Source organism: Thermobia domestica, chromosome 7 (genome assembly GCF_964235325.1).
Source record: "Thermobia domestica chromosome 7, izTheDome1.hap1.1, whole genome shotgun sequence".
Taxonomy (NCBI): Eukaryota; Metazoa; Arthropoda; class Insecta; order Zygentoma; family Lepismatidae; genus Thermobia; species Thermobia domestica.
Window position 1 is genome coordinate 142,593 of NC_137460.1, and position 26,745 is coordinate 169,337.

The 26,745-nt window shown below is 36.2% G+C and overlaps 1 protein-coding gene across 2 annotated transcripts in view; it reads left to right on the forward strand.

The window, feature by feature from the left end:
• The first annotated feature begins 16,656 nt into the window (after nt 1-16,656).
• Nucleotides 16,657-26,745, forward strand: part of LOC145689822 (U6 snRNA-associated Sm-like protein LSm2) — a 34,997-nt gene continuing 24,908 nt past the window's right edge. Inside the window, exon 1 of one of the 2 annotated variants that reach the window (XM_081764035.1) lies at nt 16,657-16,801. In XM_081764035.1, the coding sequence (XP_081620161.1) occupies nt 16,799-16,801 (3 nt within the window). In that variant the 5' untranslated portion in view covers nt 16,657-16,798. The remainder of the gene's footprint in view (nt 16,802-26,745) is intronic. The other variant, XM_081764034.1, reaches the window with a different exon arrangement.

Sequence of the window (26,745 nt, forward strand, 5' to 3'; positions counted from 1 at the left end):
GTTGGTTCACAAGTTTGTTTCTTCTCCACACGAAACTACAAATATGACAGATTGAATTCTTATACTCTTCATTTCTTTCAAAGCAGTCGCCATTACCTGATCAAAGACTTATTTCCGCCACATTTCATATTAAACAAATTAATTTCATTTTTGGAAGCGGAACTTTCACTTTCCGGATTTCGGAAAATTATGGAATTCAGTTAAACTCCCTAATTCAGAAGAATTACGGAACTCGGGAAAAATTCGGAATTCAGAAAATTCCGGAATTGAGAAAAACTCCGGATTTTGAAAAAAAATCCGAATTTTTTTGGAATTCCGGAATGTTAACGAAATCAGAAATTTCTACATTCCGGATTTTTCCGAATTCCGGAATTATTCCAAAATCGGTATTTTCCGAATTCCGGAATTTGTCCGGTTTTACTTTCGGGAGTCCGGAAAGTAATAATTCCGGAATTGGCTATCCCTAGTTTATACACAACCTTTCAGAACACTGAGCTAGTAGCTGTCTACAAACAAACAAGTAACGCAAAGCATTTTGTATCCTGCAATACGTCACGTATTAAAATTCGACAGCAGTTTCAGTATCTAACCAGTAATTGCATGTATCTAGCTACTGGAAGCTGAGGTATGAAGAATTGTATTGTGTCTTATACAACCCTGCAAACCACTGAATATCTAAACGGCTTTCATTAAATCCAAGTTGTAATACTCACAGTTACATCCATTTGTGTCTATATGGTCGTGTTACTAAAGCTTACTATATGATATCGTCAGTAAGTCTTTCTCTGACCTCCCGTAAAGTTGTGATACGATCTACTACAGAATAAAGAACCAATTATCAATTTAACCAAGTTGTTGTATTACTACACATCTGCTTCCGCCTCTGTCAACTCTAGTCGCTCTCGTTGACTCGACATGTTTGCTTTTTTATACCACTTTCTTCGTTTTCTGAACTAACCAGTAACTAATTTGAAATATACTACTGCGCATGCCTCGTAGATAAATATTTCTGATGCCAATAGTTTCCATTCTGTCCATGGAATGTTCTTTTTCTTATTCCCAGCTTGACCCTTTTATTACATTATATGAAGAGCATGTAGGTCTAAATACCTCATGTATTACATAGAATAAAAGTTTAACTCTTCCAGCAAAGAAGAAACATGTGATCATAGTATACAACCAACAGAAGTGATAGCTGGCAATATAGTGGTCATAATCCCTAACGACACAGAGAGTGAACTATACCCTCCCTGCTGGTCTAGTGGCTAACACGTGTGACTTTGGTGTATGGTGTCCCGGGTTCGATTCCCGGCGGGAGAGAATCTATGATTTTTAACTGTTCTCGATGTTTCTGTGTTCGTGTTCCTGTCGTTATAAGTTATTAGAAAAAGCAAGTTAAACGAGTGAAGCAAATAAAATTAGCAATAAGTAAGTTACTGAAACACGTTCGGTGAGTCAGTTGAAAAAAAAAGTGGACAAAGCATTGGCTTCTCGCGCCGTCCATGCGAGTTCGAATCTATCTCGGCTTGATTCTTTATCCATTTGAGAGAAAGTATTGTTCCAGGTAGTCACTCTTTTCGTATTTTTCGCCGCCGTTCACAGTTAAAGTAACTGGCTATTCTTATTGTTTCTACGAATGATGGATCTTCTCTTTGGCTTCATGTCAAACATGCTCACGTAATGAAAAGACGCTGTCGATAATAATAATAATAATAATAATAATAATAATAATAATAATAATAATAATTATTATTATTATTATTATTATTATTATTATTATTATTATTATTATTATAAATATTAGTAGCTAACTCGTGTGTGTATTTCGACAATATAATTTTATATTATTATGTAGAAATAAGTAAGGCTGGCTGGCGTCCGCCCCCTAATTTTTTCGATGCGCCTTATGGGTCCACGGTGTCCAACGTTGGTCCCATTCCACTATCACCTCCTGTTCTCTCGATATAAGTTATCGACATTTTGCTTAAAGAGGGCTCTGCCGTGGCGCCATGACTACCCATGACAATGACTCTTCGTTCATTTTGCATTGAAATCGCTTATTTTTCTGAGTACTATGAGTGCATACTGTCCAACGTTGCTTCCATCACTATACAATTTCCCGTTCTCTCGATATAAATTGCTAATATTTTGTTTGTAAGGGATTTATGGCGTTACAATCATTACATTTGAAGAAGAATTGAGGAAGATATTGTCTTGCCACAAACAACACTTATTATTATTATTATTATTATTATTATTATTATTATTATTATTATTATTATTATTATTATTATTATTATTATTATTATTATTATTATTATTATTGTTTTACTTACCACTAATGTTGCCTAAATTTATTTGTATTACAATGTGTTACTAAAAAGAAATCAAATAACACTCCTCGCCATACACGCTCCCGAACTCAAAATACATGAGTCCCGGGTTCGATTCAAGGCGGGAGCTCATGTGGTTCGGATTCCACGTTAATCAGTAGGTCCACGTCTCATATAGCCTTGCTGCTGAACGGGGCGTTAAACTCAAAATCAAGTCAACTCAACTCGAAATACATGATTTACAGTTCTCTGTGTTAGAGGATAGCACATTTATTATATTATTCTTTCAAATTTCACTAACAATCATCTTGTTCCGATACAAAAATAACCCCCTCCTGCAAAAAAAAAAAAAAATAAATAAAATAAAATAAACGAAGCGAAGCCTGACCGAAGCGAAAGAGCGTGAACCTTCTTTAGGCGATTAATCGGGTCCAATATTTCAATAAAAGAGGATAAGTCCCTGCATACAAATATTTCAGCAAAAGAAGAAAAGTTATTCAAACTTTCTGAATACCTATTTATGGGCGAGATTTGGTTCCCTTGGAACTTGTTAAGAGTTTGAAGGGCCGCCATTTTGAACATTTTCATCTGATTATTCTGGTTAACGAACTCATCAGGATATTTCAACAATTAATGTTTGTGCCAAGTTTCGTCTCAATCCGCTGAAAATTAGGGTGGTTATAGCATTCACAAATAGCGTTATATATATGCACAGATAGATAGATAAATAGACACACAGAGGGAGAGAGAAAAAGTGTTTTGCTCCTTTCTCGCACCTGTGGTGCGTCAGAGCTAAACCGGGCCCCTTTGCAAAACGTATTGACCAGCCTAACCTAAACACAAGCCTCTTACTTGCTAACGTAGAAATGTGGTCGGGAGGTGTAAGGCATGTAGAAATTGTATTTTTAGTAACCATGAGTACGGTCCATTTCCATGTTTTTCTTTTTACTTTTTGCAGCTACTTCGGAACGTTCAATTTTGATTGTTCACTAATCGCAAAGTGCGTTTACATTCAAAATAAGAGAAATTTTGGTGGCATTTGTTCGGATATTCTTCTCTTTCGAAATGAAGAAAAGAATAAAAGCAATACGCAAAGACAAAAAGTATTATCAGTACTAAACATTACCAATAATAATTACTACGAGAAACTAAATACGATTTCTTTTACCTCTCATGAGCTGTATGTATTATCAACAACAATTTTTAAAAATGTCCTTGACGGGGATCCGAACCGGGGACCTTTGCATTTGTAAGCCAGCACTTTAACCATTACACTAAGATGATGGGATGGCGAACGTTTAGTTGTCGGCGTATTTGTTGTGTTTGTGTTTTATGTTCCCACTTCGACAATTTTTACTCTTTTTTCTAAGTTTAACAGCTGTTTCTGGCTTTCTCTTTCGGTGTCGTCCTTTATTTACACTATGCACTATTCGTATTCACAGCTTGTGCCCCTTGCAATGTCTTATTCAGATTAAACTTTTCTTTTTGCCCCTCAGTAAACCTTTGATTGATTTAATTCTCATACTCTCCACGGATGGAGCGCAGGAATGCCAGACTCGAAAAATAGGTGTACATTTACTTTCCTGACAGATAATACCAACTGATGGGAAACTAACCCTTACGCAGCGAAAAAAGCTTTGACTGAATTCGTTAAAGTAGCGTACCGGTACGGCTTGTTTCTTCCTGTTATCAGCGGGGGAGGGGAGGACCAGTAAAGCAAGCCATGGAAGGAGCAATAAGTCCGAAACAAGAGAAAATCGAGTCCAACAAAAACAGTAAAATATAGCAGCAACGAAATGCGGCACAGCGAATTGCAACATGCTTCTGTGCACATGATGGGCTTATATATATAGCGTAAAATGTTGTATATTCCCATTGCAGAGCCAGGATTTATTACCTAAGTTTGTCCGATTCCTTTCAGTTGGAAGAATGATTTTAAATCGAGGAAGGAAATATTCCATAACAACAAATGAAGATTTTAGCAATTATAAACAGTGGCGAAGGGTGATAGTTTCAAGAGGGTAAGCCCAATGTTCTACTACTACTACTACTACTACTACTACTACTATTATTATTATTATTATTATTATTATTATTATTATTATTATTATTATTATTATATAATAGTAAAATGAAACAGATTAGACATAAATATTTTACTACAGAAATACAAGAAGACGAATTCACATAAATTTAATGCAATTGTAGTTCATCGACAGCACTTATTCGATCCGAATCTCAATTTTTATAATGATATGGACATATGTGACTCATAGCTGATCTTAATTCGCCATAGTGCAAATTAATTGCTTTAATTGGCGTTATCGGGTGGGGAAGATGGATTATCGCATTATCTGCGCTTCACAAGAAACATACGCTGAAACAAAAACTAATTGTAAAATTTTGTCTAATTATATTGTTCAAAACACATGACACGCTTTTTCAATCAAGTTATTTTGTGTGTCACTTAATTTCCCTTTAAAAACAGAATCAGACTTAAATATTTCCATACGCTGCTCTTTATTTCAACAACTACACACAAACACACACATATATATATATCTATATATCTATATATCTATATCAATATATATATCTATATCTATATATCTATCTATCTATATATATATATATACATATATATATATATATATATATATATATATATATATATATATATATATATATATATATATATATATTGTACCAATGCATGCAAAACTCTCTTGCCCTCTAGTCTTCGTTCCTTAATAACATTAATTTTCAAAACACCACTGATATAGAAGATTCTTTAATATCAATTATATTACGTATATTCATATTCTCCACTTACTGACATTTTCTCTTATTCACTTTTGCAAATGTAAGAAAAAAATCACTCATAATATCTCAAAAACACACACTCTTTTTACAAATAATAATAATAATAATAATAATAATAATAATAATAATAATAATAATAATAATAATCTTATATATAAAAGAGAACGTACAAATCCTTTGTTCCCTCATCACGCTAATACGGCTGAACCAATTTCTTTCATTTTTGGGGGGTTATTAGGATTTGGACCCTAGATGGTTTTTATCATATCACTTTAATTTTCAATTACCAGTGTCTTGAGATAATTGACCATTCAAGTGTCCATAACGTACAAATCCTTTGTTAGTTCATCATAGGTAAAAATAAACGTATTTATATGCAACCCGCATGACCGTGTCACTCGGCGGGTTAACATAAATGACAGGCGATATAATGTTAACATTAGTGCAATCTACTATGGTTTTTATCATATCACTTGAAAGCGAAAAAGTAAAAATTATCTAAGTAACAAAGTTTATTGCGTTCCGGGGTGACCGCAGCGAAGCGGGGCGGGTTAACATAAATGACAGGCGATATAATGTTAACATTTACTGCAATCTTCTATGGTTTTTATCATATCACTTGAAAGCGAAAAAGTAAAAATTATCTAAGTAACAAAGTTTATTGCGTTCCGGGGTGACCGCAGCGAAGCGGGGTGAACGCTGCTAGTCTTATATATAAAAGAGAACGCACAAATCCTTTGTTCCCTCATCACGCTAATACGGCTGAACCAATTTCTTTCATTTTTGGGGGGTTATTAGGATTTGGACCCTAGATGGTTTTTATCAAATCACTTTAATTTTCAATTACCAGTGTCTTGAGATAATTGACCATTCAAGTGTCCATAACGTACAAATCCTTTGTTAGTTCATCATAGGTAAAAATAAACGCATTTATATGCAACCCGCATGACCGTGTCACTCGGCGGGTTAACATAAATGACAGGCGATATAATGTTAACATTTACTGCAATCTACTATGGTTTTTATCATATCACTTGAAAGCGAAAAAGTAAAAATTATCTAATTAACAAGGTTTATTGCGTTCCGGGGTGACCCCAGCGAAGCGGGGTGAACGCTGCTAGTAATAAATAAAATAAAAATGTAAAATAAAAAAATGTAAAAATAAAAATAAAAATAATGATGATGATACTGATATTGTGTTTCTGTATGATGTTCCCTTTCCTCGAGACTATGGCTGCGTGAATGTGTCACTGACCGCTGAACGCGAACCCACCGGGCCCAGACGAGTAAGCTATCAACACTCACTGACCCATCCACTACACCAATCATCTCCGGAAAATAGAACTCAAGTTGACCCTAAATATAAAGATTTCTAAGCCTCCTTCATTCTCACTCGCAGCCCAGTATCCCGATCCGCAGTTCATAGCCTGCATCCCATCGCGAGATAAGGTTACAAACCACAATCCGACAGAACAAGACACTGACCCAAGAGTGAAACCGACGGTGAGTGCTTCGAAAATCTAAATGTGTGTGTTTACTAACCCAGATAAAAATTTTAAAAAAAAATCTCAAATTGGATCTAAACCGCGCAACGGAATGGAATTTCAAAAAGAAAACTAAATGCCAAAAAAATGAATTTTGCTGATATTATTAACGAAGTGAAATTTCCTAGCAGGTCTGTGATTCCAACCCCGGTCACACTAAGTGAAAACGATTCTATACGTCTCAAGATGCTATAATATACTTTCGTCACACTGTTCACGTACTGCTTTAAACACTCTACTTTCTGAGTACCAACAATACTATTGAAGTTACTATACTACATCGCTTTAAAATAATTAGCTTTGCACTGGACAATGAAAGATTTTGTTTCGACTCGCACTCTTTATTTACACTAACTTTCTGTATGATAAGAGATAACAGGAGAATACATTTAAAAAAAAATCGTAAAGGTTGGAAATTGAGGAAAATTCTTGACATAGCTGAATGGGTAAGTTTATCATTGCATTACATACTCTCTTCACATATCATGAACAATTCTACATACGTTTGGTTTAGTCAAAAAAAAACATTTTGAAAATAAGGACATTTACTACAAAATCACGTAAGCCTTGCACTACACATGTGCTACTCATTACGGCTGTGTGCTACATACTTTACTTTCTTTTCTTAGTATTTTCTCCTTTGGATACCGTTGTGAAAGTAGGGTCAGCGCGGAGGATTTATACCAACAAGGTGACCTCCCTTGTATGAGCTCAGACCTCATCCACTTTGATTCCACAACAAAACATTTCTTTTGAGACAATACATACACTAAATAAATCTACATGAAAAGAAAGTACACTTAACCTAGTCCCTAGCCTAACTATCTAGCTTAACCTAAAACATATAAAAATCACTTTATTCAACAGATTAATAATATAGCACACACCCTGCCATTCTACCGAGGACGTATGGGACGTCGACCATTCAGCTTTAATTTTGTACAAAAAAAAAAAGTCTTAAACTATGTGCTTAAAATTCGAATTTCTGGTTTCTGGTGAAAGGAATTTGAAAATACATAACGAACGTGTTGTTGTTGACGAGCATCTCCCATTACCAATAGCTATGCAAGCACCCTTATTATCAATGTGAGCCGTAACTTTTTATATATTTGTCTCATCGTATTCAAACTACAGTGAAGGTAAGCACAAACCAGAGAATGGATTTTGTTCTGTAATATAGCAGTACGGAAAAATAATAAATAAAAAAAATATATGAGATTACATATTCAAAATATAATTTTGGGGTGAAATGTATATACTCGAAAGTACACACATTTCATGGACTGTTGGTAACAAACATCCACACTGAAACTCCAAAAGAACAATTTTCCCCCCCATTGAACGACTGATTTGTCACATTACTATGTTTGTATATTGTATAACTTAGGGAAAACTACGCACCGTTTAGCACATTTTGGTGGACATCACAACACTAGATAAAAACATTTCTGATACGAAAGAGGTTAGAATTTAGAGGTTCTCACGTGGCCCAAAACAACAGTAAATTTTGATGCTATCACTTACTTGGATTCCATGAAAGAAAATATAGATACCTTCTAGGTCTGTCCTTCCTAGCCAGACTTTCTTGAAGAAGATTTTTTTTTTCGCTCCCACTCAAGTGAGTGGGTTAATAGCGAATCCAAAACACAAAAGGCATTTGCTGGCCTTCACGTTCGATTCCCGACACGGTTTCACCCAAAAGGCTGGCGTCAGTCCTGCACGCTCTGATGTATTCGTTTGTTTTCACTTCCACGACTTTACAGTCCACTGAGCACAGCAACCAACTCACTACCTTCCATATTATGTCCACAGATATCAATGGTATCAATTATTTTGTGTCGTAACCTTTAAATACTTCTGTTTTCCACGTTTTTATGGACGGAGATTATCGTACGTCCATCACTAAACACCGCTTCTGGAAAAGACAATGACAACGGGAAGAAGATCCCTAATTGGAGGTTCATTGTGACGTAACTATACGATGATAGGAGTTTCTCAAGATCAAAGAAGCCGAAAAATCTCAACCACAACTGTGATTGCGGAAGATCCAATCACAGATAATTTAGATTAAACAAGGAGATGCTTCAAGAAGCTACTATGGCTGACTTTACAAATGAAACATTTTAAAGAAGATTTTTGAAATAAAAATTTTGAATTCTTTTGAAGATCCCCTAAGCCAAAATATGAATGAAAATTTATTGGAAAGGACTAAAAACGACCAGAAATTACCTTATTTCCCAAAATAATATTATATTTTAGCTAAATATACAAATAATTGTTCAATGTAAATATATTACCATATATTTCCCTCTAAATATACTAAAATCATTAGTTCAAGGAACTTAACGCAAATTTTGCGGTCTACTACAAATCAAGTCATTGATTAATTATATATATTAAAAATAAAATTAAATTCATATATACACTGGTTGCCCAAAACTTCCGGGCCATGTTACCTTATACGATGTATAAGGTAACATCCTCCGGGAGCTTCGGAAAAAAATCTAACTTAGAAGTTCTAAGTTAAGCTCCTTTTTTTTTCTAACCTAACATTTTAATCATAAAATACACTAATGCAATGCAATCAATATAGGAAATGTTTTGAAAATTTTCAGAGACCTTAATCCTAACAAAGAATTTATAACTACACTAAGCGAACGAAAAGAAAATTGGACACACAAAATAGACTCAAAACAAACAAAAATTACCTTAATCTAAATTTAACCTACGATTCTCTTTCTTTTTTTTCTTTCTCGACTATGTTTTGTTTCTGTTCAAGGAATCCATATCGCAGTCCTCAATCTCCCTTAGTGAGAGCAGCGACATGCATTCTCTGAACTATTCCTATTCACTTCCGGTGGCTGCGTCATCGGCGGCATGAACATCGTATACGGCGGAGGCCAACCAGTGGACATAGCCATGTTCACCGCTGGGGAAGGAGTGGATGTGGGAGTTGCCACTCCTCCTCCAGGAGGCAAATTCGGCATGTATCCCGGATAGGCTTGCGCTCCCGGTATATGGTTCGAATTCGGCGCGCACTGTTGGGATGCACCTCGATGACATCCAAAGTTCGTCGCTCCCGATTGGTAGTTAGGATTGGAAACATATGGAACATTCTGGTTTCCGTTCCCCCAGTTTTGCCTTCGGTTGTTGTTGTGCCAGGGTCTTCTGGCCTGAAAATTTCTTCTTCGACCTCGGTTCCCCAAGAATCGATTGCCATTTCCATTTCCCTTGGCATCATCATTCTTCTTTCCTTCGTCCTCCTCCGTCTGCGACGAAGTGTCTTTTGTCTGTTGAGACTTCCCGTTCTTTTCGGTCTTTTTCCCAATCTTGGCCTGCCGAATGTGCAGACGCTTAAATTTCTTATCTGTCACTGGTTCCATAGGTTCCGGATGACCTTGTATTTCGGCTATCTTAACAATCAGATGCTGGATATTCTTGGGCTCCACGGCTCGCAACAATTTAGCATCTCCAGCCGGCAGACAATCTAGGACAATCTCAATTAGTTCTGTCTCATCTGGATGTTGTGCCACAGCATAGTATTCGGCTATGACCTTCCAGGCAAAGTCAGTTAACCGGTTATACTTGGACCGGTCAAATTTCATTCCTTGTATGAATTTCTTCTGCAGGCGTTCCATCCTGGCCGAGAAGTAGTGCTCCTTAAATAGACGCACAAAGTCAGCATAACTGTTGATGTCTTTACAGACCGTTTGGTACCAAGTCTTGGCCCCAGCCGACAAACAACACGGTACCAAAACCATGCGTTCGTATTCCGATGCGGAGATTATCTTAAACGCCTGTTCTAAGTTTTCTAGAAAAGACCTGGCCAAACCATATTCTCCTGCGAAGTTTGGTAAGTGATTTATTTCCGACAGCCTAAGATTCAACGCTCTATTTCCAGAACATCCTTCATATCTGCTGGGATTCAGGGGAGAGTTGCAGCCAATCACCGGGCTCTTTGCATTATTATGATTTTGTCCAAAATTCGTATAAGAGGTATAATTTGGTCCAAAAGGTAAGTTGCTTGGCATCGATACCACTGTGTGACTACATACTCCCTCCGGAATTCCAACAAACGAAGGAGTCCTATCTGCAACAGTACTGGACACTACATTACTTAAGCTACATACATTGGAAGTCGAGACCGAAGCCTGAGACCACGTCAATAATGGATTTAAAGCCCTAGAGGCAACCTGACCACTCATGATATTCCCACAGGTGGGACTGGAATTGTTCGTAACCAACGAATGTGAATTTAAGTCAAACGGCCAGACATTCTTAGCGTGAACTCTGGTCGGCTGACAGACAGAGACTGTCACCGTTGGGACAGTACGAGTCTCCCCAACCGAAGAGACTGGTACATCCACTCGGGTGTCAGAGTCTGTTCCGTCAGAGTCAACCCCCTCACAACCAACAAAGTCACGTGACCGCTTGCGACCGACACGACCTGGTATATTTTGCTCCCGATCCTTCACCAAAGTTTGGATCTTAGCCTCGAGTACGTTATAAGATTTCCGGGTGCTCGACTCGAGATGCGATAGTTCTTTGGCGAGCTGATCACATCTGCGATTTTGCTTTTCTACTGACAACCGGAGATTCTCCTCAACGGTGTCTACCCGCGTTGCTATCGTATCCTGAAATTCCCCCACCGAAGTATACAAATCGCGAACTTCGTTACGGAGGTCCGATACGTCCTTGTTTACATTATCGACATTTTCGTTTACAATTTGCATCATTTCCGACTTTAACATATCAAATTTTTGATTCATCGCGTACAAATTATTATCTACCTTTTCAAATCTTTGGTTCATAATACTGTCAACCTTTTCAAATTTTTGGTCCATAATACTGTCAACCTTTTCAAATTTTTGGTCCAAAGTTAAAGTTAAGGTTTGACTAAAACGTTCTAACATTTTTGCAAGGTCTGTCACGAATGCAGGTGAACCTGCAGTTCCAACATTCTCTCCACCGTTGTGTAAGAGTTTCTCTCCCGAGTCGTGCGTCGCGGTGTTCGGTTCACTTTCACTTTCCTGTGACTTGGAAAGCGAGCGCACAGTCAGCTTTTTGGCCACACACGTTTTACAATACCAGGGCTCACTACACTTATTTAATTCTTCTACCTGCTCGTCGGTTATATCATAGCACTGTGCATGCACCCATCCAGAACAACCGTCACAATACACACTGAAGCCCTGTATTTCCTCACTACAACACACATATTCATCCGGGCTACGGGATTCAGTACTTGACCTGCTACCAGCAGACATCTCCATTTCATATAAATTGTTTTCCCCAAGTTACACATATACAAACTCAAGAGTGACTACACATCGTTCAAGGAGTCGTTTGTCACAACAGTCCCCATTACATTACACTGCTCTTTCAATACGATTCACTTAGCACTCGCGAAAGATTGAAATAACAGATCCTGGCTGTGGAACGCCAATTTTACAAAAAAAAAAGTCATATAAAATAAAAATGTAAAATAAAAAAAATGTAAAAATAAAAATAAAAATAATGATGATGATACTGATATTGTGTTTCTGTATGATGTTCCCTTTCCTCGAGACTATGGCTGCGTGAATGTGTCACTGACCGCTGAACGCGAACCCACCGGGCCCAGACGAGTAAGCTATCAACACTCACTGACCCATCCACTACACCAATCATCTCCGGAAAATAGAACTCAAGTTGACCCTAAATATAAAGATTTCTAAGCCTCCTTCATTCTCACTCGCAGCCCAGTATCCCGATCCGCAGTTCATAGCCTGCATCCCATCGCGAGATAAGGTTACAAACCACAATCCGACAGAACAAGACACTGACCCAAGAGTGAAACCGACGGTGAGTGCTTCGAAAATCTAAATGTGTGTGTTTACTAACCCAGATAAAAATTTTAAAAAAAAATCTCAAATTGGATCTAAACCGCGCAACGGAATGGAATTTCAAAAAGAAAACTAAATGCCAAAAAAATGAATTTTGCTGATATTATTAACGAAGTGAAATTTCCTGGCAGGTCTGTGATTCCAACCCCGGTCACACTAAGTGAAAACGATTCTATACGTCTCAAGATGCTATAATATACTTTCGTCACACTGTTCACGTACTGCTTTAAACACTCTACTTTCTGAGTACCAACAATACTATCGAAGTTACTATACTACATCGCTTTAAAATAATTAGCTTTGCACTGGACAATGAAAGATTTTGTTTCGACTCGCACTCTTTATTTACACTAACTTTCTGTATGATAAGAGATAACAGGAGAATACATTAAAAAAAATCGTAAAGGTTGGAAATTGAGGAAAATTCTTGACATAGCTGAATGGGTAAGTTTATCATTGCATTACATACTCTCTTCACATATCATGAACAATTCTACATACGTTTGGTTTAGTCAAAAAAAAAAACATTTTGAAAATAAGGACATTTACTACAAAATCACGTAAGCCTTGCACTACACATGTGCTACTCATTACGGCTGTGTGCTACATACTTTACTTTCTTTTCTTAGTATTTTCTCCTTTGGATACCGTTGTGAAAGTAGGGTCAGCGCGGAGGATTTATACCAACAAGGTGACCTCCCTTGTATGAGCTCAGACCTCATCCACTTTGATTCCACAACAAAACATTTCTTTTGAGACAATACATACACTAAATAAATCTACATGAAAAGAAAGTACACTTAACCTAGTCCCTAGCCTAACTATCTAGCTTAACCTAAAACATATAAAAATCACTTTATTCAACAGATTAATAATATAGCACACACCCTGCCATTCTACCGAGGACGTATGGGACGTCGACCATTCAGCTTTAATTTTGTACAAAAAAAAAGTCTTAAACTATGTGCTTAAAATTCGAATTTCTGGTTTCTGGTGAAAGGAATTTCAAAATACATAACGAACGTGTTGTTGTTGACGAGCATCTCCCATTACCAATAGCTATGCAAGCACCCTTATTATCAATGTGAGCCGAAACTTTGTATATATTTGTCTCATCGTATTCAAACTACAGTGAAGGTAAGCACAAACCAGAGAATGGATTTTGTTCTGTAATATAGCAGTACGGAAAAATAATAAATAAAAAAAATATATGAGATTACATATTCAAAATATAATTTTGGGGTGAAATGTATATACTCGAAAGTACACACATTTCATGGACTGTTGGTAACAAACATCCACACTGAAACTCCAAAAGAACAATTTTCCCCCCCATTGAACGACTGATTTGTCACATTACTATGTTTGTATATTGTATAACTTAGGGAAAACTACGCACCGTTTAGCACATTTTGGTGGACATCACAACACTAGATAAAAACATTTCTGATACGAAAGAGGTTAGAATTTAGAGGTTCTCACGTGGCCCAAAACAACAGTAAATTTTGATGCTATCACTTACTTGGATTCCATGAAAGAAAATAAAGATACCTTCTAGGTCTGTCCTTCCTAGCCAGACTTTCTTGAAGAAGATTTTTTTTTTCGCTCCCACTCAAGTGAGTGGGTTAATAGCGAATCCAAAACACAAAAGGCATTTGCTGGCCTTCACGTTCGATTCCCGACACGGTTTCACCCAAAAGGCTGGCGTCAGTCCTGCACGCTCTGATGTATTCGTTTGTTTTCACTTCCACGACTTTACAGTCCACTGAGCACAGCAACCAACTCACTACCTTCCATATTATGTCCACAGATATCAATGGTATCAATTATTTTGTGTCGTAACCTTTAAATACTTCTGTTTTCCACGTTTTTATGGACGGAGATTATCGTACGTCCATCACTAAACACCGCTTCTGGAAAAGACAATGACAACGGGAAGAAGATCCCTAATTGGAGGTTCATTGTGACGTAACTATACGATGATAGGAGTTTCTCAAGATCAAAGAAGCCGAAAAATCTCAACCACAACTGTGATTGCGGAAGATCCAATCACAGATAATTTAGATTAAACAAGGAGATGCTTCAAGAAGCTACTATGGCTGACTTTACAAATGAAACATTTTAAAGAAGATTTTTGAAATAAAAATTTTGAATTCTTTTGAAGATCCCCTAAGCCAAAATATGAATGAAAATTTATTGGAAAGGACTAAAAACGACCAGAAATTACCTTATTTCCCAAAATAATATTATATTTTAGCTAAATATACAAATAATTGTTCAATGTAAATATATTACCATATATTTCCCTCTAAATATACTAAAATCATTAGTTCAAGGAACTTAACGCAAATTTTGCGGTCTACTACAAATCAAGTCATTGATTAATTATATATATTAAAAATAAAATTAAATTCATATATACACTGGTTGCCCAAAACTTCCGGGCCATGTTACCTTATACGATGTATAAGGTAACACTCTTTCTAATGAACTCAACGAGTCTAATTTCGTACAGGTTTGCGCCAACGCAACGGAATAAAGGGGCATTAGTTTGCGATAATAGCCTTTAGAATTTCTTGTTCCAGTTTTTCCGTTGCGTTAGAGTCCGCAAAATTAAGCAAAGTTGGAACGGAATGGAGCCCACGTTATCTTGTTCTTTATTTGTTTGATATATCGAATCGAAATCGAAGGTCTCGAGAGAAACTAGTAGGTAGAAACGAAAGTCGATAAGCGCTGAGGCCGGTCTCTTTCGCAGGTTATACGATGGCGAAGAAAACGTCATTTCCAACACGTTCTCTCGCGGGATTTTCTGAGTAACTTGGCAGTAGTTCTTCTGCCGCCTGAGACACTGCTCGGTGAGCCTCCCAGCAGTGGTGCCAACCACGATTTCTTTATCGAACATTTTTTTTTCAACTTAGAAAATATCATGCATTTTGTGCAAGGAAAATGAATTAATTATAAACTATAATTTGTAAAAGTAAATGGGTGGGCCGGGCCTCAGGGCCTCTTACCATCCTTCGCCACTGATTATAAATAAGATCTTTCTTCATAAAGTTAGGTAAATGATGACATTCTAATCCTACTGGCCTAGTGACTAACGCGTGTGCCTTTGGAGGAATGGGTCCTGGATTTGATTCTAGTTAGGACAGCAGTGATTGTATTCGTGTAATGTTGGTCCTGAGGATTCGAATCCTCTAAAATTTCAACTTTTGTGTAAATTTAGCCTAATTTTAGGAATTTTAATATAAAATACCCTTATATTGAACCTGGACCCCTCGAAATAAATTCCTGTGTGTGCTACTGGGCGTATAGGGCCTACTAATTCAATTCTGGAGCCACTACATATCTCATAATTCCAATGGTTCGTTATTATTATTATTATTATTGTGATTGTACTTTAACTAGTGAATTGTGAGTAACGAGTCAGAGGCGGTTATAGAAGGTAAAAACTGTTGGGGGTCAACCAGAACTCAGGTATGATAGGTATGTCATGAGTTTACTCTACACTTTCAATCCGCCATGTAAAATTTGTGGTGGACAAACACCGTGTGCGTTGGTTTCCTCGGGGTTCCCCCGTTTCCTCCCACTTTCTTCATTCCACCATTTCATTCATTTCTCGTCATCACCATCTCCTTTATCCTAGCAGCCAAAACGTATGACGTAAAACTCAAAGATTTCATTTCATTTCGATTCTCAGAAGTACTTGATTCCGCCTATTTTTCCTGTCGTTGTTTCGTGCTAATACATATTGCTTAGTGTTCAGCCTTTCAGATAAAATGTGAATTTTGCAGGGAATTTTAGGATGCGTTTTCTCGAAATAACAAGGAAGGTGGGAATTACAGAAATAAAAACAAGACAGAAATGTGAAATTTTGTGGAATATGAAAAAGGACTTCGACTCTAAACTCGCAAATTGGAAAAGCATAAACTGCACGTTAAATTTAAAACTTCAAAAATTTGGGGGGGGGCATTCTATAACTTTGGGGGCAAAATTTTCCCCTCCTAAGATGCCTGGATAAAACACTGCTAAAACATTTATGTTGACGTAAAGCGTTACGGAAAACGGCCCTAAATCAACCAGAAACCACTTCAAACTGTAAATCATGGTTCAGCAATGAGAAAACCTGAATCACAGTATATTATCCATTACACTGTGTCAGTGCCTGATGTAGTGCGTACTTTAAATGTGTATTTGAATACGTTAAATAATTAACATGGTACTTATTTTAAACGTTTATCAGTTTTACATTAGCTTACATGACGAGTGATATATTCATTTTCTAATTATAAAAAAATGTGGTTACAAACAATACATTGTAAAGATCATGTAGTCAATGTATGCTACTTGTTTCCTTTCTCGTAGTAAACACGTTCGTGTTCATAGAAGGAATGTCGATAATACCTGAGCAGAAGTTTGATATATTTACAATAGAATGCATTGCTTATAGTGAAAGAGAGGCTTTACCTAAGCGACTTAAGATATACCTTAGATTGATTGTAGAAGTTTAGAAAACCTCATCACGTAAATTATAGCAGCAATATATATTGGATTTGAGGGGTGCCAGACCAACTTGGTTAAAATTCTTACTTTTTTCTTTGTTCTGGTTAGGTTAGTACCTATGGCTATACTGCCGCAGATGGCATTCCCGGATAATACCAGCATTAACCTGTTCTCAACTTATCTGTTGGGCCCCGGTGGCTTAATTGTAGAGCAGATGGCTCTCTGGTACAGTCACCCACATAAGTACCTGGGCCCCAAGTAATGGAATTATAACAGTCAGGGGTCCAGGTACTTTTGTGGGTTACTCTACATGCGGTCCCTGGTTTGATCCATGATCACGTCAAGTGAGCTTTGTGGTGGACAAACACTGTGTGCGTTGGTCTCCTCGGAGTTCTCCCGTTTCATTCCACCATTTTTCATTTCTCGTAATCACAGTCTTCTTTAGCCTAGCTGGCATAATCGTAGGACGTATACCTCAAGGATTTCATATTTTTATCTGTTCTTACTTTGATGTACCAAATCTACAATTACCCCTGTTTTTTTGCCAGGTCTTCTTTAGGCATTACTACAGTATCGCCAGACCAGACGAAAATCAAGAAAATTGAAATATTGTTTTGTTTCTCCTCCTGAATACTAGCTTGTGACCATGGCACACTTGGTACTGACTGTTTTTCGAAATACTGTGTGACGCATGGCATAACAACTAGTGCATAGAACACGAATCAACTTGTGGTAGGTGGCCATTTAAAGCCACGAATGCAGTCTAACCGCATCAGAGCAAGGGAACCCGAGAAGTAGCGAGGGATGTGTCTGTAGAGGGCAGGCGCGTCAGCGGCGATGGGTTTATGCATAAAAAAGGATGGTGAAAAGAACACTTAATATGTCATAAGATGCTTGGTTTATGTGTTGTGCACAGCTTTGGGAAAGATACCAAGGCCTATGTTTAGCAGAAGGGGTCCAGCTCTTTTCTCTAAAAAAATGTTACTATTTTGGTAATTTCTGCTCACATTCGGTTAGTTTAGGGTAGAGTTGGTTAGTTAAGTTAGGTTAGGCTAGTTTAGGTTACGTTAGGTTAGTTTAGTTTATGTTATATTAGTGTAGGAGTCCCGCATAATTTTCCAAAAAATGATAGAATTTCGCTTATTTCTACTAACATTACGTTAGTTTAGGTTAGTTCAGGTTAGCTTACGTTAGTTTATGTTAGGTTAGTTTAGATTTGGTTACGTTATGTTACGTCTAAGTACTTGCATCACTCATTTCTCCTGTAAATTTTGTGTTTTTTACGTGCTTCTGGACCCCTTGTACTAAACATACTCCGATACCAAATACCATCCAGAGAAGTACCAAAATGTAGGCTATTAAATTAGGGTAATTGAGATATTATTTTGTTTTCTGTAGTTTCAGTTCGTTTCTACGCTTGCGACAAACTGTTCGTCTGTTTAGTCGACCATGCCTTTCACACAATTTCAATAACTGACATTCCTTATTTTTGTATAACTCGATAAATGTCAAACACCATATGTAACAATGTTGTTATTTACGCATTATTTTCACACTACCTTTGCCATAAAGTGTACTTCTCTGCCAAATAGTTCCTTCCTCTTATACATATAGTGCCGCTTACGTCAAAAACAACTAACGACAACAAGTATTTTCTGAATTATAACTATTCCACTCACTCTACCTCACAAACCAAAATAAGTTATCCAATTCATTTCGTAAATTTTCTAAAACTAGTCCGGCAATACAGCAGTTAACCCCTTCTCTATTCACTTTTTATCACAAATACGTGCAGGTTTTCTTTTGGATCACCACTCGAAATAATTGTTGAAAAAAATATAATTCTTTCACTAATTTCCTTCTTATTACGGTGCGTGGCATGAAAATATCTCACTTGAGATAGTTACCACAAGTATTTGTTTAAAAATTACAGTTCCTTCACGATCTGCATTTAATACAGTTTCTGCATGTATGGCATAAAAATCACAGTGTAAAAAGCACAAACCGAACGGTTTCATGTGCCTCTTCTAGATCCGAAGTTTTGCGAATGTGCATCAAGCCGCAGTGTCTCTTTCAAAGCTTTAATGTGAAATATTTTTGCTTGAAAATTCGTATCTCAAAGTCTTGAGGGCACGAAGAAGACGAATGCGGATAAATGACATTTTTTTTTTTATCAAGAGATGAGGGGAAGCATTTAACTTATTGTTGAAGTTGAATAAAAAGTTGAAATTCATGTATTAATTAAATCTTCGTATTTTAAAGACAAAACAAAGTAAAATATACATCCCTTTCACTCCAGGTTCCTTGCTTACATCTGCCCATAATTTGTCCACGACGTGTCGTTTGTGGTAATCTTCATGAGCTTGGTTCCACAATGGAAGTTTATCAAAAGCAGAATTTATTAAAACATCAACATCTATTTCCATTTTTATTTTAATATATATATATATATATATATATATATATATATGTATATATTTCCGCTCCTCGCAACGTCGCCTGCTTTCACGCAAAACAAACTTTCTTCTCTCACGTAGAGCTCAATTCCTCTGCAGACGACTCTCCATTCGGACGGACAATCCCAGCAAGTTGGGATCGTTCGCATTGGCATTTTTTCGTCGGTTTTCGCGATTCGCAGATCGGAACTAGTCGAGGCACTCCCAATTTATTTTGTCGTGCTGGGAAATTCGCAATCGTTTTCCGTTCCAATGGAGGCGCGGAACACGGAGTAGAGGAAGTTCAAACTTCATGTTAAAAGAGTACAGTATGTCATGAGCCCGCCAGGTTAAGAAGATAAAAATCCACGTTAAAAATAAGTTTACATGTGTTACAACGTTTTTGAAAGTTTTCGTTTTAAAGGGAGAGGCTGGTTTTCCATAATTCCTTTGTTTCCATTGAAGGTGATGTTGCCTGTTGTTTGTGATCGCTTCACGTGGAAATGCTTGAACAATTTGAAATGAATTTTGGAACATAGTTCATTGTTATTTATTTATTTATTTATTGTGTTATTTTAAAGGGTACATCACAATGGGAGTAAAGGGGGGCAAAATTACAGTATGTTGTGAGCACAGATGAAATTCGGTATATAAACACCTCACTGAAAGAAGGTAACACATCACTTCCTGTTTTTGAAAATTTCAATTTTAAGGGAAGAAGGAGTTTGTTTTCTATAATTTCTTTCTTCACTTTTAATTCGACGACGTCTATTGCTTGTGATAGCGTCACAGGAAATGGTTCAACAGTTTGAGATGAGTTTTAGAACACAGTAGTATTCAAACTTGGCTAATATCATGTAACTTTCCTTAAAGAGTGTATCCTAAGGAAGAAGGGGGTTAAAAATTAGTGAAAAAAAATATCCTACTACACTTTCATTGATATGTGTATCCTAAGGTTTCCTTGAACCTACTTCTCCCAGTGCAAAGAATGGGCACTTCAGCTAGTATGGAATCAAAATTAATGAGGCTACATTTCCTTTGTCTTTGTGCGTATTAATATAAACTATTAAAATATCCTTCTCCATGTCTCAGCTCAAGAACGAGAACGCTTCACTTGAAAAAAGGAAATTAGTTTAAAAAAAAAAAAAAAACTTTTCAGCACTAACGGCAATCAAATCGTAGAACTCCCTAATTCTTGCCTATCTGATGGGAGTATGTGAAACACAGTATAATTATTGTGGGTAACAGAACTCCTTTAATCGTAAAATCTATTGTAAGAAACCAAATTGACAGCTGAAAATTAGGGGGGAAAAAACTATTTCCAACATTCCAGTTCGTAAAACAAAACAAAAAAAAAAAAAAACTTTTTATTTCTTTTCAGGGTTGGCTGGCTTAAACCAAAAAACGAAAAATGTTCGTAAAATTGTAGGGGAAGACGTTGTACCTGTGAACACTTTTAGAGTCTTCGAAATTTTGGTGCTAATATTCAGCACTTTTTCCCCAATTTTTGTCATACACTTGCAGGGTTGGCTGGTTTAAACCAAGGTTTAAACCAGCTGGTTTTTTCAAAAAAACCAACTGGTTTAAACCAAAAAACAAAAAAATGTTCGTAAAAGTGTAAGTGTTTATAAAATCTTGATGAACACACATTTGTGGGTTATCACGTTTCACTCCCATATATTATTCGTATTATATTCAGATCTAAATTCCCCATTCATTAATCAAAAAGATTATATTACAAAAGCAACTTTTTTTTTTACAAGTTTATAAATGTTTATTTTGTGATTTTTTTTGTAGTTTTTATTATTATGTAATTGCAATCGAAGAAAAATTCTGAATATTGTTTCGTTTCAATGTTTACTATTGATAAAATACATCGAAATGCCGTACTTTGTGTGTGTATGTGTGTGTGTGTGTGGGGGGGGGGGGTCATACAGACCCACGAGAGGCATTTAGTGAAATAAGTATCTTTGGTATCTATTTATGTATAAATGAGTTTCAGCCAAAGTGGACTCAAATAATTCGTATCTTTATTCACTTTTCTTATTGATATGCAGATTAAGTCGGTGTATTTCTTTAATTTGGACCAATAAAAGTCGTTGTTAACTAACTTGAACTAAATTAGTTCTTCAGTACTCCGTAGTACTTTGAAATTGTTCCATATGTAATTCTGTGTAATGGTTTCACTTGTGCAACTGTTTATCTTTTTGGCCTTCTGAAATGACTCTTGACAATTATATTAAGAAGCATGTAAAGATCAGTACAACGTATTTTTTTTTATCAGGATTCCTTCGTGAGTGAGTCGGCAGACGTATCGCATTTGTGGCCAATTAGTCCTGGTTCTGAGTTCAAATGGAGGACAATTTCTCTCGGATGTAACTCGAGAAGCGGTTTTTATTCCGCTTTAAGCCTGTGTGACCCCTTCCAGCATAACCCGGTTGTTGCATAATAACATCAAGGCGAAACAAACTTATTTCTGTCCATATATGATATGAATATATAGAGCAAATCATTTAAACCGTAAAAACCTGGTTTAAACCAAAAAAACCTGGTTTAAACCAAAAAAACCGGTCTTTTTGGTTTTTTTAATAAAAACCATGGTTTTTGCCAACCCTGTACACTTGAAGTGTCATCTCTTTGCTATCAGATAGGATGATTTTTAAACGTGTTACATAATTACAATAGCTTTTATAAGATAAAATAAGAACAAATCCGTTTTGTTCACAGGTACATTATGGTCGTGTACCTTTGAACAGACCCTCTTGTATCTTTGAACAGTGATAATTACAATGTTTCTGCGGCAATAATATAAAATGAAGCCACAAATATTAACAGTTATAAATTGCAATAAAAGGTTTAGCTATAAAAAGCTCCCCAGAATTAAAATTTTATCAATTAAATTAAAAATTGAAAAGAAGTTCTAACAAAAACTTGTGAACAATAAAGTTGAGCATATACAACTCTTAACATTATGTTATATAATAAGCGAATATATAGAAACTACTTAAAATTATAATTAACAGCTTTATATCCTAACCTAACCTGTATAAAATATATCAATTGTTTTAACTACTTACATTGTGTAGCTTTAAACAGTATAATTTATCGTTCAAAGGTACACAATGCATTAATGTTCATAGGTATAAGAGGGTCACCATTACAAAAAAAAAAAAAAAAAAAAAAAAAAAAAAGTTATCCACTGGCTTAAATATTGAACAAAAGTTAGAACTAAAAATATTACTGTATTCACCAATGATTCTACTCCAAGTTTGGACAAATAAATATCACAAGTTGCAAAAACCGAAGAGCACAAAACTCAAAAGGTAACTACAAAAAATCTTCGTTTTGGGGGTGAAAAAATTAAAAGGGACATTACTCGACACAACACTCAGTTAGTAGCGCTTTTTTTCATTTAGTCTTTCAAATGAATTGTAATCACTGCAACTAGATAGCTCTGAATTCGAGAAAAGCACAGGTGTTCAAAGGTACAACGCCTTCCCCTAACTATTCGTAAAATTTCGATGAACACACATTTGTGGGTTATCACGTTTCACTCCCATATATTATTCGTACTATATTCAGACCTAAATTTCCCATTCTTTACTCAGAGATTATATTACAAAAGCAACTTTTTTTATGTAACTTTATGGATGTTTCTTTTGTGATTTTTTTAATAGTTTGTTATTTTTGTTACGCAACCAAAGGAAAATTCTAAACATTGTTTCGTTTTAATAATGTTTACTATTGATAAAATACAGCGAAATGCCGTACTTTTTTGGGAGGGGGTTCATACAAACCCCACGAGAGGCATTTGTTGAAATAACAAGAATCTTATGGTAACTATTTATATATAAATGGGTCAGAGCTAAAGTGGACTCAAATAATTCGTATCTTTATTCACTTTTCTTACTGATACGCAAAGTAAGTCGTTATGTTTCTTTAACTTGGACTCTTAAAAGTCGTAGTAGACTGACTTGGACTAAATTAGTTCTGTACTCTGTAGTACTTTGAAATTGTCCATATGTAATTTTGTATAATGGTTCCACTTGTGCAATTGTTTATCTTTTTGTCCTTCTGTCCTAATGACTCATGACGATTATATTGACAAATATGCAAAGATCAGTCAACGTATTTTTATCAGGAGTCCTTCGTGAGTGAGTCGGCAGACGTATCGCATTTATGGCCAGTTAGTCCCGGTTTCTAGTTCAAATGGAGGGCAATTTCTCTTGGATGTAAGCCGAGAAGCGGTTTGGATTCTGCTTTAAGCTTTTGTGACCCCTTCCAGCATAACTCGGGTGTTGCGTACTAACACTAAGGCGAAACAAACTTATTTCTGTCCGTATGTGATATAAATACATAGAGCAAATTATTTAAACCAAATAAACCTGGTTTAAACCAAAAAAAAAACTTTTTTTTCTCAGTAAAAACCATGGTTTTTGCCAAGAAAAAAAAATCTGTTTTTTTTTCTCAGTAAAAACCATGGTTTTTGCCAAGAAAAACACGGCTGGCTCAGGGATTAGAAGTGTAAGAGGGTTTATTCCTATTTTGTATTATATAAAATTATCCACCTCTTTATTATAGAAAATTGTATACTTCGCGTATGAGAGTGCACGGGTTCCTTGTGCATCAATTTTTTTTTTCTTTTTTGTTATTTCTAAGCATGGTTCAATATGTCATGATTATACGCCAGGTCTAAGGGAGACTATGATTACATGGATAATAATGGTGACATGATAAGAGTGGTAGAAAACGAGAGAACCCTGAGAAAACCCATACACACGATGATTGTCCACCGCAAAACACGCTTGGCGGAAGCTGGGATCGAACTAGAAACCCACATCATATGTGAACTACCGTGGTCCCACAAGGGAATTCCATAATTTCATGTGTACAGTGGAACATGTGCTTAAATGGTATTTTAAATAGGAATATGGCTTTAAATATACGCACAAAATGTAATAAAATCTAATAATACCCAATAAAACCCACTGGACTGGGTTTTTCACAACCTTGATGCAAAGCAGGGTGGAAAAAAATCATGATTTTTTAATAAAGATAATTTTTGTTGATTTTTTTTATTCAAATCGATTTTTTTGATTTAAATCAAATCTTTCTCCTCGTATAATGCAAGTCGCGAACTGGAGAAAATACATTAGGAATTAATATTAAATTACAATTATGCCATTTAAGTGAAAGTATTTTGGTTTAATTTAAAATAATCCCCAATCGTTAACCTATTTCAATCCCAAACAATGTTTCTTAAGCATTAAGGAAAAAACGTACAGCAAGGTTTATCAACACGAAACTTTTCTTTTCACGAAAGTTACTGATATTTGGCAGGGGTATATTTTTAGAAAATCGGAACTAGCCAGCGGCACGAAATACATGTCAAATACATAAATTTTGCCTAAAATTAACTAATTAACTCTATAGCCTATGGAACCCGGAGGTTCAATGCCGTTCACGAAAACTATCCTTAGCCAACTGGATCCAGTTTCTACTTTGTATTCCTATTTCTGCGAGATTCATCTTAATATTGTCTTCCCATCTGCGCCTAGGTCTTCCTAATGATCGTTTTCCGGTTGGATTTCCAGTTAAGAATTTGAAAATGTTCCTATTTTCTACATGACCTGCCCACCTGAGTCTCCTAGACTTGATCACCCTAACAATGTTTGGTAAACCGTATAAATTATGTAGTTCTCGTTATGAAGTTTCCGCCATTCCCGTTCTTCTTGGGTCTTAATATTCGTCTCAGGATCTTGTTCTCAAATACTTTCGTCTCAGGATCTTGTTCTCAAATACTGTGTCTACGTTCTTCCGTCATAGTAAGCGACCATGTTTCGCAACCATACAGAACCAGGGTGTCTACCAGTCAGGCAAAGTCAGGAAATTTGCAGGGTCAGGGAATTTCATTGTTTCAGGGAAAAATCTTTCCCAGGCTGTGAGGGATGAAGAAATGTCACTAAAATAGTCATAAATTACAGGTAATAAATATAAGTTGGGGGCGCGCTGGCTCACTGGTAGAGCGTTCTCCTCCGGTGCTTGGGGTCCCTGGTTCGATCCCAGCTCGCGCCGTGTGGACTGTGGTGGACAAACACCGTGATCGTGGGATTTCTCGGGGTTCTCCCGTTTCCTCCCACTTTTTTCATTTCATTCATCTCTCATCATCACCGTCTCCTTTAGCCTAACCGGCATAACCGTGGGACGTAAAACTGAAAGATTTCATTTTCATGATTTAAATTATAAGTTACTTTTCGTGAGTTACACTAAGAAAATAAAAGAAAGACAGAGTCAGGGGAAATTATAATTTTCTCAAGGAAAGTCAAGGAATTTAATTATGCTTGCTTGGTAGACACCCTGAGAACAACAATCATATATATTTTAATCTTCAAATTCCTGGAAAGAATTCGTGACAAGAGATTTTGAACTGAATAATAACAAGAATTCCTTGCTTTTAGTCGACATTTTATTTCTTCGTAAATATCGTTTTCGTCTGTTAATACTGATCCTAGATATTTGAAAGAATCCACTTTATCAAAAGTATTATTCGATATTTTAACGCATCCAAATTTGCCGTATTACGATCCCGAGGAACTTCTATGTATTTAGTACATAAATTTCGCCTAAAGTTTTATTTATTTTTTGTTTCGGAAAGGGGATCGGACCCCTCTAAATACGCCCCTATTATCTAGAAACAAACAAACAGACGTGGGCACAAAATGATTTTTGTCTTAAATGTCCATGGTGATTTCTCCGTTCGAATAGTTAACGATTTAAAAACCCAATGTTACGAAGAGAAGAAAGCAGGATTCTCCCGTTACCCGTTCAAAGTGGGATTTTCCCTAATCATCCTCTGCATGATACTCGTTTTCTACTGTGCTGTACATATATTTGAGTCTCATTGTACTATGATTATTATCTTCCATAGTCGAAATAACAGAACAGAAACGGGATTTTACTTATTTTCACTTTAAATTAATTTATTTCGGAATTTGATTTAAATCAACGATTTTTATTTAAAAAAATCAAGTGATTTAAATCTTGATTAAAATCGTGATTTAAATCAGACTGATTTAAATCAATCAACCCTGATGCAAAGTATTTAATTTTATCTGTGAATTTTCCAAAATGTGGTGCGCCAAAACTACTACTCCAGAACCCACAAATATTTCTTAGTTTTCTTTCTTCCTTTGCTCTTTCTCACATCTATATAGGGTTACTGCTG